General features: G+C 40.7%; 8 protein-coding genes across 8 annotated transcripts; 5 read left to right on the top strand and 3 right to left on the bottom strand.

Annotated features, from left to right (window-relative positions):
* Positions 1-292: 292 nt before the first annotated feature.
* SS1G_00690 (predicted protein) lies at positions 293-1,479 on the top strand (the record flags this gene model as incomplete). Its single annotated transcript, XM_001598551.1, has 4 exons — positions 293-338; positions 893-936; positions 1,196-1,243; positions 1,387-1,479. 4 exons carry the CDS (start codon positions 293-295, stop codon positions 1,477-1,479), a joined length of 231 nt encoding a protein of 76 aa, XP_001598601.1.
* A 1,127-nt stretch (positions 1,480-2,606) lies between these two features.
* On the bottom strand, positions 2,607-3,042 carry SS1G_00689 (predicted protein; the record flags this gene model as incomplete). Its single annotated transcript, XM_001598550.1, has 3 exons — positions 2,607-2,692; positions 2,740-2,854; positions 2,923-3,042. 3 exons carry the CDS (start codon positions 3,040-3,042, stop codon positions 2,607-2,609), a joined length of 321 nt encoding a protein of 106 aa, XP_001598600.1.
* Positions 3,043-3,942: 900 nt separating this feature from the next.
* On the bottom strand, positions 3,943-4,116 carry SS1G_00688 (hypothetical protein; the record flags this gene model as incomplete). The annotated part of the gene is made up of 1 exon (XM_001598549.1): positions 3,943-4,116. One exon carries the CDS (start codon positions 4,114-4,116, stop codon positions 3,943-3,945), a length of 174 nt encoding a protein of 57 aa, XP_001598599.1.
* Positions 4,117-5,494: 1,378 nt separating this feature from the next.
* Positions 5,495-6,891, top strand: SS1G_00687 (hypothetical protein; the record flags this gene model as incomplete). The annotated part of the gene is made up of 3 exons (XM_001598548.1): positions 5,495-5,661; positions 5,715-6,523; positions 6,602-6,891. 3 exons carry the CDS (start codon positions 5,495-5,497, stop codon positions 6,889-6,891), a joined length of 1,266 nt encoding a protein of 421 aa, XP_001598598.1.
* Positions 6,892-7,463: 572 nt separating this feature from the next.
* Positions 7,464-9,065, top strand: SS1G_00686 (hypothetical protein; the record flags this gene model as incomplete). Its single annotated transcript, XM_001598547.1, has 3 exons — positions 7,464-7,593; positions 7,641-8,843; positions 8,905-9,065. The coding sequence occupies 3 exons, from the start codon at positions 7,464-7,466 to the stop codon at positions 9,063-9,065; spliced, it is 1,494 nt and encodes a 497-aa protein (XP_001598597.1).
* A 1,261-nt stretch (positions 9,066-10,326) lies between these two features.
* Positions 10,327-10,917, top strand: SS1G_00685 (predicted protein; the record flags this gene model as incomplete). The annotated part of the gene is made up of 2 exons (XM_001598546.1): positions 10,327-10,643; positions 10,740-10,917. The coding sequence occupies 2 exons, from the start codon at positions 10,327-10,329 to the stop codon at positions 10,915-10,917; spliced, it is 495 nt and encodes a 164-aa protein (XP_001598596.1).
* Positions 10,918-11,688: 771 nt separating this feature from the next.
* SS1G_00684 (predicted protein) lies at positions 11,689-12,516 on the top strand (the record flags this gene model as incomplete). Its single annotated transcript, XM_001598545.1, has 3 exons — positions 11,689-11,787; positions 11,883-12,173; positions 12,388-12,516. 3 exons carry the CDS (start codon positions 11,689-11,691, stop codon positions 12,514-12,516), a joined length of 519 nt encoding a protein of 172 aa, XP_001598595.1.
* Positions 12,517-14,357: 1,841 nt separating this feature from the next.
* SS1G_00683 (predicted protein) lies at positions 14,358-15,168 on the bottom strand (the record flags this gene model as incomplete). The annotated part of the gene is made up of 3 exons (XM_001598544.1): positions 14,358-14,673; positions 14,894-14,927; positions 15,054-15,168. 3 exons carry the CDS (start codon positions 15,166-15,168, stop codon positions 14,358-14,360), a joined length of 465 nt encoding a protein of 154 aa, XP_001598594.1.
* Between the last annotated feature and the right edge of the window lie 861 nt (positions 15,169-16,029).

Raw genomic sequence — 16,029 nt, 5'->3', positions numbered from 1 at the left:
AAAATCTTGCTTTATAAATAAATAGAAACATTTGAGCACATTATGATCTGATGTTGTACATGTTGGTCCAGGGGCAATCACGGCGGATGCTAACCATGATCAGCGACGTGCTCTTGCCCGAGAAATGTGGGACTGGCGACGGGAAAGCAATGCTTGTCTCTTGTTTGAACCCAATCTAGCGTGGGGCTAAATGCACTCGTTACTATCGCCAGAATCGGGATAGTTAGGAACATTTTTTCTGTCTCCCTGATAGAATTAAATGTTTTGCAGGTTTCTGTGAGCCGGTGACGTGATGATCGACGAATTTTTGTGGTTTAAAGGGGTGAGAGCTGGAAGGTGTTCGTATTGAGAGCGAGCGGGTCTAGGGTGAACGATTGAGCAGATTATAACAATGATCAGCGCCAATATGTCTGCTTCAAGATTCTGAGTCTGGACAGTAGCTACAACCTTTGTCTTTGAGTTACGGCCTTGATGACGAGAAATATTTGGTGTGGTTGCAATTTTTCAAATGATACGGCAAACCGATTGCTTAATTAAGCGTCCGTTCCTGATGATGCTACCACAACGATATTTAAACGTCCCGAACCGCTCGAAGGCAGGGTTTCCGTCCATAGTGCCTCGCGAGGAATGTAATCCCGGCCCCGAGGAATGCATACCATAGCTCTTTCAGGTATTCATGGATGAGAATACTGTGGCGGTTTCAAGAAGACTCAGAACAGGTGGAAAGAACGAACTCGCACATGCAATTATTGAACTCTTCGGCAAATGAAGCAGAAGGGGCAATGATATTGAAACTGTCGAGGCCCGTTCATTCGAAGTTACAGCCCTTTTTACTCGAGGATGGTCAAGTGATTTCACTCCAACATGTACTAACTCGATTATGTTACAATAGACATCACTTTCGAAGAACTGGGAGAGTCTGCTCCCGAGAAAGATGTACAAAGAAAGATTCACCTTCTTATATCCAGTCCCCTTACAGAAGTCGATTTGACGGGGATATCATAGGGACATACCAGAAAAACCAAGCACAACTTGTAAGCTCAGGTTTTTTCCAGCCAAGTAACATATATACGATTTATGTGGAAGCTGGTAGCAGTATGTAGCTAGGCATAGGATAACACAGTACGGTAGAGACAATCATGTAGCTGATCCATAATTACCCGGCTTTTCTAATCATTTAATATTTAGAGTCTAGGATTTACATGCCTCGAGAATTCAAAGTGAAAGTCATTACGCATTGCAGGTGCGTAATCAATAGCTTCAGCCGCACGAATGCAGAATGAAATGCAAGTTCCGACGAGTAGGCATTAGACCTTGCAGGCATGGTGAAAATGCTTCCTTACCAATCCAACCATAATCTGGCTGGCTAACAAGAGGACGGTAAAGGTGACGGATACCTCAGACGAGGATTATCAAGTACAAAAAGTTCAATTTCTTTGGACGGCACACACAAGTTCAGAGCGGCAGCCATCAGCATGAGTATTACTCCACGGACTATACTACCCTATAGCCATGATAAGAAGAGGTTGGCACGCATCTTTACGACTACAGAACGCCACTTGGACGTAAATTGCGCGCAGCAACATTCGGTTCAAAGGGTTTTGCTTTGACTTGCAGGACAAGTGACTGGATCCGACTTCTGTTCACGAACTTTGATAAAAGAACGGGTAACCTATAAATGACGAACACCGCCATTAAATAAACCAGAGAAATGAAAGTAACATTTCATAGATAATATAAGCACAAGTAAAACCTCTTTTCTTATCCTCGAATAGTAACGGAAGGTCACGAGCCCGAGCATACATCACTTGCATCTGATGAAAAGAGGCTACTTAACAACACAGAATTAATAGAAACCTGATATCTAAACTTCAACTGCGAAGCACCAAAATCGAAGAGAACAACCCCATTCTCCAGAGGAAAACAAGATCCAAGACGTAAAATAAATCAAACAGAGACCTATCACTCCCACAAGCAGCGCAGCCTCCGCTATCGGTCTTGCCATCCTGTACCATATCCCTTGCATCAACCAGAGCGTCGCATTGCCATCATCGAACTTTAATTACGGAAATTTCGCATCGCATGGCAGGGAACAAGCGAAAATATTCGCATCGTATAGGAGCGTTGATTGTAGAGTGCCGCGAGAGCGGAGGAAATCAAGAGTTGTGCTTGAGTCGACGGAGAGCTGGACCTGAGACTTGCCGCATGCATGAAGAGACGGGATGGTTGTTTGTAGTTCCATTTTTTGCTTCAACTGCCGGAATAGAGGATATTGTCTGGGGTGAGCGAGTACTAAGAAGACTTCTGTGGAGAAGCAAATAAAGTTTTGGTGAATGCGCGAAGACTGTGTGGATAAGTCATGTTTTGGACACGAAAGACCATCTTGTCTAGAACCTTTTTTCAGCAGCAAGATATTTGAAGAAACCAGGTCCCAGAAACCACAGGACCCTACGAGAGCAAGTCGTTTAAAAGCTATACATCCATCTCCGTGACAAATGTAATGTGATGGCCCGCTTGAGGTGAAATTGAAGATTGAGATTAGAAAAATGAGATACTATTTGCATGATGTAAGGATAGGATCACAAGAAGAGACTGCATGGCATCAGCTACCCTGAAATGACGATGAAATTTTTACTACGATGAGATTCCACTTTATCGATATCAAATGTCGTGGCGTTGAATGCCGCGGTGCCTGCACGAAATCAGAAAAACCCTGGCTTAGAGACAGAAACTACTTACATTGAGGGATGTGCAAGTCCCAACAAGCCACACGTAGCGCCATCACCAAGCTAGTCAGCTGAGATGTATTGATACTTGCAATTTGAGTACGCATGCGGTTGATTAAGACATGGAACTGTGAAGATGCCCAGAAAACTCACGATATCCCACTCAAAGATGTGTCCACCTGAGCCGGAAGCATACCCTAACCCAAAAAGACATGCACCGTGGAAGTTCGTGCTCTGGTACTATAGTCCAGACATTTAGAGTTATCTTAAAAAGTTGCATATGTCGCTGCTTCCCCTGCCAATGATAACAGGTCATGTTTGCCCTTCTCGTCTGGAACGGATTGGCGGAAGCTACTGAAAGGTGCCCTTCCGACGAGATAGCAGCAGCAATGGAAAGAAGGTTTTAACATATCCGGGATTTGTGGGTCTTTGAAATGCAGTTGGCCTGAACCTTGTCCTACAATTTTCGGCCGAGAGGCGGAGAAGTGCGATAAGTGCGAACGATTGATTGTAAGAATATATATCTACTTTATGATAAACTAGGAAGATAAAATAAGCTACTAATAACGTGAAAACAAATTATATTGAAGGGGCGAAAGCACATTTCTTGCATGGAACTTTTAGGAAGGAAACCTTTCAAAGACTCGATGGTTTGCAACAGATGAAGCGGGACTTATGATAAAATGATTGGGCAGAAATACTTCATCTTTCTGAAGCCAACAGGACTGCAGGGAGTTTAATCAAAGAAGTTTTCTTTTAAATAAATTACCAGCTTGCCAAGTTCGGACTTCGTAAAGCTCGAATTAAACATACCAGGAAAACACGAGATCTCCCAAGCGCACAATTTCTTGTGGGCAATTGTGGCAGCCACTTGAGCGAAGCCTGTTCCTTGAGGTACCAATATTGCGTTTGGGAATCGTTGCGCATGTATACACACTCAGCGGAGCTGTGAAGGCATTGTTTCAAGTTTTTTAGTTTTTTTTAGCTAGCCTTCTAGAAGTCTTGAAAAGGCTGATATGGTGGATTCGGCTGATGCAAAAGGGGTGCTCAATAGGTAGGTATTTATATCGTTTCATGAATCCAAAGAACTTCTAGATTTTTTTCAGGAATGTCTTTGATGTTTACTATCAATGCTGAAACGTGACTCATCTTACTTGCCTTCTCCGTGCGATGATGATGAGCTTTAAAACGATGGTATCAACGGTATTCCGCATTGCTACAACTTAAAGTGCTGATTAGAGAGTAAGACAACGGCCCTAACCATACCACTGCCTCTGACTGCTACATTGTGATCGCCAACGAGCATGTAGTTTGCTCTTTCGGTTCCGGGCTCGTGTTGGTCTGGCCAGTCCCTCCATATTTCAATCCTATCTGAAGAGCTCATAGCCATTTTGACAACTCTCCTTGCTTGGGCTTCATCTCCCACCTCCATCACTAGAATTTTCGATTTTAAAAGGGAATGAAAATGCAGCAAGCGATGATAGAAGATATCCTCCGCTTTCACTGGATAGATGTTCTCAGCATCACCATCTGAGAATTCGATATCTAGCTTCGATGCATCAGGCACCAGCGCAAGTCTTGGCTCCCAATTTCTCACGGATCGTGTCGTTTCTTTCTTGAATCCATCTTCTGATATATATGGAGGGTTAGATACAATTACATCGCACACACCTTGACATCTGTCTAGGATTCTTTGCTTTTCCCCGAGCACATTAGCATATTCAAAGCTAACAGTTTGCTGCGCAGAACTTTTGAGAGCATTGAAAAGAATGTTTTGATTCGATATACCAAGTGCTTTGTGGGAGATATCTAGACCAACAATTTCAAGTTTAGTGTATACATTAGTCAAGAGAGAATATAGAAGGAGAGAAATGCAACCAGTCCCGGAGCAAAAGTCGATGATCTTCATTGATTCCTGCGGACTTTCGCATTTTTCGTAGAGGAAAGGCTTTGCTTTTATAAGAAGTTTTGCCACGTGGGCTGTGTATGCCTCTGTTTCCGGCCTTTTGGTCGTTAGGTATAAGCTAGAGAAAAGGGGTTTTATTGGATCTACCTAGGTATAAGTACTCCAGGTTGGCATTTGATTTCCAATTCCCCAAAAGGCTGGGTGCCAAGTATATACTGCAGAGGTTCTCCTCTAGCACGTCTCTGGCAGAGTTTCAGTAACACTCTCCATTTTTGATTAGGCAAGTAACAGCTTGTAGTCTTATCGACGTATTCGCGTAGCCATCGCAATTCATTGATAGCAGACGGAAGACTGCGTGTCTCTCGAAGGACTAATGGTAGTAGAGGCGAAACATTGTAAGCTCTGTGTAGGAGAGCATGAGAGAGCCGAGGCATCAGACCACCTGGATGACTGCTTTGTCCACACCGAGAAAGATGTTGTAAAAGTTTGCGACGAGACGACTCATTGATACAAAGCCTGAGTCTCCATATTGTGGATGGCTGATGGGTCGTGAATGATTAAGTGCTCGGAAGGAGAGCAGCCACAGGCAAGCCACGAAATTCTCGCTCGAGCGATGCACGTGACAATCATTTGTCATCAAAGTTCATCAAAATTACAGATTTCAATGTCTGCGTCTGGAATAACATATGATCTTATCAACAATGATATCATAGATTTGTTATGAAGCAAATGTGACATGAGCTCATCTATGCAAGTTAAGTATCAATTTCCTTCTTGATCATGGAGTCCTTGATCCAATTGTATATTTCTTTCTATTGCTATAGATTTTGCTACGATTGACTTCTCATATCGCTCCTTCATCATGTCTGATCCCCAAAATCCCAATATCAAAAGTAGAGACTCTCCACAATGGGCACTCTATCAGAGAGAGATGTTTTGGAAAGATAACACCGGAGAGGTTCCTCCGTTTAGCACTGATCCAGGAGACCTTGAGGATCTGGCCAAAGAGACCTTAACAAAAGGTGGATGGTACGTTGAGCTCTTTCAAACCTGCACATCACCAAACTGACTTTTTTCCATAGGTACTATGCTTCCTGCAACGCAGGCCAATCACACACGCATCTCGCGAATCGACAGGCCTTTTACCGCCACCGAATCGTACCTAGAATGCTCGTTGATACAAACAATCGTGATACGAAAACTGAGATCTTTGGCCATAAGGTTAGCGCACCTATTGGATTTGCACCTATAGGAATCAACAAGATTTACAACCCTTTGGCTGAGCTACCAGTAGCTAAGGTTGCTAAGGAATTGAATTTGCCATATTGTTTATCTACTGCAGGATCGACTTCGATTGAAGATGTTGGAGCTGCAAATGGTGCTGGGCCACGATTTTTCCAATTATATATGCCACATGATGACGAATTAACGTTGAGCTTGTTGCGACGAGCTTATGATAGTGGATTTACCGCCTGTATCTTAACATTGGATACATCGCAATTAGCTTGGCGACATCGTGATGTTGTGAACTCAAATTACGCTTTTTACCATGGTCAGGGAGCTGATTTGGGACTATCTGATCCCGTTTTCCAGAAACGATTGGAAGAAGCTGGCATCGATGCAAAGAAGCAACCAAATGAGGCTGGAGCGATGTGGATTGATAACGTTTGGCATGGACGCGCCTGGTCCTGGGAGAAAATGCCTTGGCTCATGGAGCATTGGAAGAAGATTAGCAAAGGCAAACCCTTTTGCTTGAAGGGTATTCAGCATGTTGCTGACGCAAAGAAAGCTGTTGAACTTGGTGTTGATGGAATAGTCGTGTCTAACCATGCTGGAAGACAGGTCGATGGAGCTTGTGCAAGCTTAGATGCATTGGAGAAAATCGTTAATGGTATGTGATTGATACCCAACACTTACCCAGGCTGTGGATTTTCAAGTTGATGAGGTTGATACTAATTCCTCTCTTTAGCTGTTGGTGATAAGACATACATCATGTTTGACTCTGGCATTCGTGGTGCAGCTGATGTGTTTAAAGCTCTGGCTCTTGGGGCAAAATTTGTTTTCCTCGGGAGATTATGGGTTTGGGGACTAAGTATCAAGGGTGAATTGGGGGTTCGACATGTCATGAAGTCTCTCTTAGCCGACTTTGATATCCTAATGAATGTGTCTGGATACCAAAGTGTGGATCAAATCGACAGGGACAGCATCGAGAGCCTTCCAAATTCTGCAGGCATGATTGCAGAGAAATCAAAACTATGATGACTTCATCCTTCATCATGAAGAATATAATGTAATATAAAAATTAGAATCAAGCAATAATATATATTAGATGCCTTTCCGTTTGATCTACCTAGTATTCCATTCCGTTCGTGACCACGTAATGGGTATCAAAGTGTAGACTGGAGAAATAAAATTGTTCTAAAGTCTCTACTACATAACAAGGATCAAGACAATTTCGATCTTCAAGCAACAGTTACTGACAATCAAATACAATTGTGCTACTCGAGTAACCAAGCAAGCTTTGGTCGCAGAATGAAAAATAATTAAATGTACCGAGGAGCTCGGTCCCAATTACCACGAACTTTCATCATCACATACTCCGTAAATAACATCATGGAAAAGAGCGGCAACAATTCCGACTTCTATTGATTCCATCGAGCCAGATACCTAATTATGTTGATTTAGTCATTGCCGTTTCTTGTATACTTTCATCCTCATTTCCTTACTTTTCTTACTTTCCTTACTTTCCTTACTTTCCTTACTGTATTGTTATTCTCGTTGAGGCCAATCCAATTGTCGAGACAAAATAAGTTCCAACCTTGAATCCCAAGATGCTCGCGCGAAGGATATCAGTGAAGGAAATTTCGCAGCACAATATTCCTTCAGACTTGTGGATTGTAGTAAATGATACGGTTTACGATTTAACAGAATTTGCGCCTGGACACCCTGGAGGTGCAAGTAGTAAGTCTCCTATCCAGGTCATTGTCACACTCTAATCCTTCATCTAGTAATCCTGAAATATGCCGGCCGCGATGCTTCAAAAGCTTACTCTGAATTTCATGCATCCTCTCTGATATCCTCCTCACTCCCAGCTTCCAAAGTCTTGGGAACAATTGATCGTTGTACCATAACAGACGAGTGGGTCAAACCTCCACCTGAAGTTTCGAAGGCTCTTGCGCCGGGCTCGAGGCCTTCCCTTGATAATTTGATAAATACGTACGACTTTGTGACTGCGGCAGAATCATTTCTTTCGCCGAAAACATGGGCATTTTATTCTTCCGCTGCTACAGATCTTATAACCAAAGGCAGGAATAGTTCGACATATGCGGATATTGGTCTTCGCCCTAGGATTTTGAGGAATGTGAAAAATGTTAGTACACAGACTACAATGCTTGGTAATCAACTGGATTTGCCAATATTTTGCTCACCCGCAGCTATGGCTAAACTGGTACATCCAGAAGGAGAACGGGAACTGGCTCGCGGGCTGAAATCTGCGGGGTCGGCAATGACCGTCAGCACAAACGCAAGCTTTCCAATCGCTGAAATTTTCGAGGCTGTCTCTGAGAATCATTCGCAAACTTCAGGTGGGCCGAAAGACCTCCCAATATTCTTTCAACTTTACGTTGATAAGGAAAGACATAAATCTGAAAAGCTCTTACAGAATGTTGAAGCTCTTGGTGTCAAGGCAATATTCGTGACAGTTGATGCCCCAGTTCCCGGGAAGCGAGAAGCAGATGAAAGAGTAAAGGCAGATGAGAGCTTGTCTACTCCGATGAGTGGTGCAAAAGCTAAAAATGACAAGAAAGGCGGTGCGTTGGGAAGAATAATGGGTGCCTATATTGATGCTACGCTTTCATGGTCAGATATCGCATGGCTACGAAGGTGTACGAAGCTCCCTATTTTACTGAAGGGTGTACAGACTTCGCTCGATGCGAAGATGGCGCTAGACCATGGAATAGATGGAATTTTGATAAGTAATCATGGTGGTAGAAGCTTAGACACGAGCCCAGCTTCAATATTAGTATTATTAGAAATGCAGAAGAATGCACCGGAAGTTTTCGATGGAATGGAAGTTTTCATTGATGGTGGAATTATGAGAGGAACTGATATCTTTAAAGCGTTGTGTTTAGGGGCAAAAGCTGTAGGAATTGGTAGGGGCTTCCTTTTTGCTCTTGGCTGGGGCCGGGAGGGGGTTGAGAAATATATCGAGAGTGAGTTATACCCCTACAGTCTACTTATCGCGCTTTGGATGAATCTACTAACAACATTTAGTCCTGAAAGACGAGCTGGAAACAACAATGAGGATGATGGGTGTTACGGACGTCTCACAAGTTCACCCTGGCATGTTGAATACAAGGGCAGTAGATCATTTGATTCCGGACGCAGAGGAGGATCACCCATATGCTAAATGGAGACCCAAAGCAAGAATATAAACCTAGTGGATTCATACAGATAGTAATAATAGAGACCAGGACCCATAGATTAGCTGAACCGCACAAAGTTCGAGGCCATACTTCCCATGTCTTATCACTCTTTTCGATCTATGCAAAAGTGTAACCGCTCTCATCTCAAAGTTTTGATCATATGCATCGACCCTGGATCCTCTCAAACCAAGTTAAACCATGCTAGTTAAGTCATTAATGGAAGCGCAAGCTGGTCTTCATGAACCCGGAATCTACAAAACTTTATCCCTCAATTTCCCATGGTACGAAGCAAGATAAGGCCACCTCATCAAGCGCAGCCTCGGCCCAATATCTTGTTCTGCGTGAAAAGAATATTATTCAAAGGTTCTGCAGAGTCGTGCAACTTACCTCCATTCGCAATGACTAAAATGTCATCTATGGATAGAACGGTTATCGAAAGGTGTCTCTGACTATGATATCTAATTTTTACTCTAGCTATTGCATGCGGACCCCCTCAACCTCCTGGTGCAGAAGAGATTGGTCTAGCGGTCTTATGGACATATCACTCTCGAAGGACGGTGATTCAAATATAGCTTGAGAAATGGTATGAGGTAAAAACTTGGCTTTTGTCGGGAAATCCATCGCTAGAATAATATTTCTACTTGTCCTTCTAAGTAAATCGGAGGGTAATCTCAGTTGTGTCCTAAGATGTATAATTTCCTCGATCGTCGGATAAAGCCTGTCAAGTCAGAAAGGAGAGATTCATCATTTGTGGTTTGGGGGTACTCTGGAAGAATGTTTCGGTCGAGGAGAAAAAGAGTTTTTCTGATCACAAACTAGGTACAAAGGCTATGGAGGTCCTCTCTTAAAAGGAACAGGGTATTCACTTCCAGTCTGGATCCACACTTCTCCGTCAGGTATCAGATATATTCACAAACAAATGCTGCTACTTTATAGACACCAATAACATTTAAATTCTCTGAATAATATGATCATAGCATTTGTGTGAATATTTGGTGCGCGTAATTTCTTGGTAAATCTGTCTTCTAGCGTCAAATGACCACAAGTTTATCGTCGCAACTATCTGAATGTCTATGCGATATTTGAATAGAATATATTCCTATATGAATGTGGTAGTTTCTTCCACATACTGCAAATTTTCTGTATAAAATGTCTCTTTACATTCTCACACACCTCTTCATTCTCATAATATCAACCACTTCATCACTTTTCCACAACCGAATTCAAGCACAACAGAATCTAAACTCATAAGGAGCTATCAATAATCATCATGTCTGCCTATCCTAGGTTGAAGCCCGACCTCCAAGATACCGAAGCACCTAGCCAAGAAGCGCAGAGCTACCTCTATCTCTGCGTCTCAGAATGCGAAAACAAACAGCCCTTCCGATATGACACCTCTCTAGTCACCGGAAACGCCTCCAACATGGGCTCTCTCGTCCAGCATAAGCTAGTAGATATATACCCATGTGTCGCAATAGAAGAGTGCGGTCAAATAGGACTAGGCTACCGCCAGAACCATCTGCGCGACTCAAGTCAAAGAGTTCTCACTCTTATCCTACTCGCTAAAGTCAAATCCCAAGATCTGCTGTATGATGTACTTTACAAATTTGATCCCGAAATACACCACCTCGGAATGTTCAGCTGGTGTTCATGGGCTTTGAATACACTAATATGGGAAAATAGAACTGGACGCATTCTAGAGTTTGACTGGGAATTTGATATGAATAAAGTAGAGTGTGTGGCGGAAAGCTTTACATATAACAAGATTGTGCAAGGGAAGATTTTGGAAAAGCTTGGAGGGGATGAGAAGATTCCGGTTTTTAATATGGTGAGATATGCAGAGCTTATGAGGGAGAGATGAGGAGTCCGAGAGGACGGTGCTGTTGATGGTTCTGCTGGAAGATCGTTGAGGTTTCAGGGAATTGCTGGTCGGCGGATGAGTAACGTAGAATCAATTATGCTTGCGGTGTTTTATGAAGTAAACTCTTAGAATCATGCTGACGTTACATTCATGTAATGTTATGCATACCTCGTCAAAGATTTGGTTGAGCTAAATGTTCTAGAATTTCAACCAACACCCCTCTTTCCTCCTTCCTGTACATTGATCACTCATGTGTCTTCCCGGTCTCCTAGACAGGCTAGAATATGGCGGATTAGGCACGAGTGATTAGAAGAGAGTGATATATTTTGGCAAGCGAGGTGAATAGTTAATTCATGTCTGAATCAGGAAGGAGTGATTGTTTTTAATACCTTGCACTGCAGTGCATATGAATCCTGAAAGTTGTCCAGTTGAATTTGTTGATTTGCCACTTTGAAGGAATCCAAAATTTTAGATCTAAACTGACTTTTGTTTTAGATGAACTTGAAATCCTGAGGTGAATCAGTGTTTAAAAAAGCCCAAAATTCTGAATGGACTATTAAGGTCTTAAAAGTTTAATGATTCAAAAATCAAGTTTTTAGTTGCAGAGTCCGGAGCTTTCGGGGCCCGTCTCCTGATGAATTATTCCTTCCTCATGCTAAGATCAATTCTTCTTCATTCCTTCCTATTTTTTGATCTAAAAGCGATAGTACTTACACCAGTTTTACAGGTCAATCTACAATTCTTTTGAACCATTCATCATCTCACTGAAAAATGTTTACGGGAACTTACCATCCAGGATTGAATGTCCACGCCAGATTTAATGGAAAAATATCGTGTACACTTAAGAAAGACACTCCTGCTGGAACGCTCGTACATACAGACACAGTATTAATGGCGATGTGTTTATCTCCTGAACCACCCGATCCAGCCTAATCTATGGGTTCCCGCCTGTGTATGAATTCTAGAGCTTTTTTGATACGCTCGATGCTCAATCAAAACGCCAATTTAGTCTCTTAAAAGACAATCCGGCCATGAGTAATTATGAGATCTTCCTGAGGAATGCTGTTCGGTTCCCAGCAGTTATTCAACGTGGAATCTTTATACCTGCTCATGGAATTCCCTTCGATCATTGTTGTACTCTAAACACCATCGGCATTTTTACGCCTGGCACAAATAAAATTGAGATCCGTCTTATCAAGCCTGTCATGGCGCTAGAAATAATTACCGTTTGCTATTGCCCCGCGACTTTCCTGAAAGTAGATCGAGAATGGTATTTAATGTTACGAGGTTTGCCGTCTAGATCACGTGGAAGTGCTCTAGGCTCTCGAGGTGGTTTATAACTAGGCGTCAAGCAGGGACTTAAGTAATGACAAATAATGATATACAATTCGTAACTAATAGTAGAGTATACTAAATGATTGATCTTGAGCACAAAGCTCTATAGAAAGGAAATCCATCTTGATTATATAGACCTTCATGCTTCGTGGCTCGAAGAGAGCGAGGGTATCGAGCTTCGATCCTTTCGCTCTCCTCGATCGAAGGGCTCGAGAGGCCAAGCCTTCGAGCTCTTCGAGTCCTCGCATCACGTGTTATTACTAATCCTGTGACCTAATTGTTACCTGTCGTAACATTTTTGTTGTAAAATCAATAAAAATTAAAAATATTATTTTCAAAATTATATTATTCTTTGTTTAATCTTTTTGAGGATTTCAGATTCTTACTTTTAGATTATTTATCGAAATTCTATTACAAAAATAATATAAATTTTATAATAACGTGGTTTATCAGCGAGTCGCCACTATGTTACGTGGTTTGCCGTCTAGATCACGTGGAAGTGCTCTAGGCTCTCGAAGTAGGTTTATAACTAGGCGTCAAGCAGGGACTTAAAGTAATGACAATAATGATATGCAATTCGTAACTAATAGTAGAGTATACTAAATGATTGATCTTGAGCACGAAGCTCTATACAAAGGAAATCCATCTTGATTATATAGACCATCGTGGCATGCGTCCCAGTGCTCCCAGTTGTCCCAGTTGTACTGGGACAGCTGAGCCTACTGGGATCCTCATATCACATGATGCTAATCACGTGATGTTAGGTATGTGAGATCCGTCGTAACACACTATCAGCGAGTCGTCACTTTTTCACTTATTCAACTACTTTAAACTTATTTTAATTAACAATTATTGAATCAATTGATTTAAACTATTAAGAATCTAATAATCTAGGGTCTATTATATTATTAGAACAAGTTCTTGAATTGTGAGCAGTCTTTCCACATTTACTACAACATCGATTAATAGATGATTCTGTATTGGAATTTCCTTTATTTTGATACTTGTTATATCGAATCTAAATATTCATCTCTTGTTGTGATATTATATCTGTAGCTTCTTGATCAGTAAGTACTCTTCTTTGATGTAATTGAGTTTTTTTAATGTATCGATGTTTGCTTAATATCTCATTTTCCTTTTGAAGTATATGAATCTCTACATTTAAAAGTATATTCTTATAAGTTAGTTGTTTTGTACCCTTAGTTAATACAATTACAATTTCGAATATAGATATAGGAGAACTTGATTGATATCGAGCAATTCGAGATTTCACTAAAGTTGATTGTAAAAGAGCTTCAGTTGGATTGTGAGGTGTTTGAGAGACCCAAGAGTTAGCAGATTCCAAAAGGGTCGATGAAGGGGTAGGTGTGCGAATTCAAATATCTAATTTCGAAAGCACAGCTTGAAGATCAAATGGTATTAGTCCTGCTCCTCGAAAATTAGCTTTCATATTCTGAATTATAATCGATTGTTGATATACAGCTTTGAAAGCTATAAAAAATTCAATTTTAGAAATATAATTGATATATACCTTAATAAACTTATCAATTTGACAATTATATGAATATTTGAATACACTAAAATATCCAATATCAAATAATTGAATTAAATGACTTGAATATAATAGTAACTTTATATATATAATGTCATTTGACTTACAATATGATTAAAAAGGTATCGATCCATAACTTTTATATCTATCTAATATTAACATTTGATATTTGCCCTTTTTTTGTTGATTAGTATATTTATCGAAGTATTTTAATTATTCTAAACCTATTATTAAAAGATTGGGTGGAAGAGGCCTCTATATTGACTATATTACTACGTCTGTAGGCATATCAATCTCCTCTTGGTATCCTCGGAGGGGACCAATATGCCTGCTTATGGTTCGTCTAATCTAGCCTGTTTAGGTAACCGTATTACTAATCACGACACGTGATTAGTACCGGTAACTTCTATTCCTTTTAACATAAATAGAATAATTAAGTTTTGGTGTAAAAAGACCCTCGGCTAATTATCTATGCTCTAGTACTGTAATTCCTTTCATGTCAGAAAGAAAAGAAGAAATTTTGAGAGCGATCTATAGGGCATGCGAAATAGCCTCAGAATTGGGTGTCGAACCTTATTTGTGGGACTTCTTGTGTCACCTCGAGTGTCGGGCTCGCCTTGCTGGACTCAGGTGCCGTAGGAATATAATGGAAATCTTGCTTCATGTCATGATGATTCAGGCAGGCAGTGATAACCCAGTCTAGTTTAAAAGGATATCGATGAACACAGTATGTATTCGATGGTACGACTGGAAATCTTATTGTCTTGGCATCACTATGGTGTAATATTTCTATAACGGTATGTTGAAATGGTGGATAGTGGATAGTGGAAAAGGGAAAATGTATTTCTTTGCTCTTCCTCGAGGGCTTTCTATATGTATACGCAGTGTTATCCCATTTTTGAGATTGAAAAGGAGGGTTTCTCTTTCCAAAGTATTCAATAAAATAAAGTCAACCTATTTTGTGCCAACCAAAAACCCTCGATTTGTGATCAACGATGAGAAGTCTATGCAAAAATAGAGTGACCACCCATATCACACCAAGCGGCTATCATCATTCAACCCTTAAGTAATAGCCGAGTACTTTCTCACGCATCAAACTCCTTGACTCCCTGCATCCCAAAAGCTTCGGATAGTTTTTCAGCAAATTTCGGTGATAGAATATGAAGCGATTAGTGCAAGTCGTGACTTCAGCTACACTAACCTCCCACTAAAACGGTTAAAAAAAATGCTCCCTTTTAACAGCATTTACTTGCACAGTAACCATTCCTTTCAGGAAATTTTCTCCGTGTTCGGTGTCTCGCCCAATCTGTGACTTTTAAAGTGCTTTCGATGGTTTTACAGAGCGACACCGCTATACCGGACATTTTTATACCGGAAACCCGCTTATACCGGTTATATTTTGTAAAATTTCCCTTTTTTGTATGAGTATACTAGAGATTCTAGTATTTTGCTTATACCGAACAATAATCTTATAATTCCGATATATCCAAGTATTATTTATTGATATAACACTTTTGATAAATATAAATTAACCTTTATTATATCTTTACCTTGAAAATTTTAATAAATTGATCACATAATAAATCTACAATGATAACAAATCTAAATTCGAAACTAATTTACTATACAAAATTTGTCGTTGTTTTAGTACCTGAACCTCAATATACCGAAAACCTATATATACCGGAGAAAATATGCCTAATTTTTCATGTCCAGTATAACGGGGTTCTTCTGTATTCATCTTTCCTCGGGTAGCTCGCTCGCTTAATAGAAAGAAGTTCCAGAGTCAGAAGCTTCACATTGATGAAAGATGCTATGGGGATCGTTGCCCAAGGAGTGTTAGGAGCGAAGAAACTCTTCAAGGAAAAGACGTTATGATATTATAACATCATTTTTTTCAAAATATTCAACAAAGCAAAAATCAACGAGTATTTGTGGTTGGAGAATGTGAGACTTGTGCTTGAGTGAATCACTATATGGCATTTGTGGCGAAGGAGGAATCGATCTTTGAGACAATAACTTTGAAAAAGCCCTCTCTAGCTTCCGGTCTAGTAGCTTGGAGAAAACTGGGTTTAGAGACAGAATGTATTTTTGTCTTTGAGACTAATGTGACCAGCTTTTTTGATGGGAGAATTCTAATGGATTGTTCTTTGGTCGACATGGGTCTCCTGCAATTTGTAATTCTTCCTTCTTTGACCTATTGAGTGTATTCGTCGATTAGATAG

The sequence above is a fragment of the Sclerotinia sclerotiorum genome, genomic scaffold, assembly GCF_000146945.2.
Source record: "Sclerotinia sclerotiorum 1980 UF-70 scaffold_1 genomic scaffold, whole genome shotgun sequence".
NCBI classification, from domain to species: domain Eukaryota; kingdom Fungi; phylum Ascomycota; class Leotiomycetes; order Helotiales; family Sclerotiniaceae; genus Sclerotinia; species Sclerotinia sclerotiorum.
The sequence above is the reverse complement of the archived record's forward strand: the minus strand, read 5'-3'. Positions and strand labels throughout refer to the sequence as shown.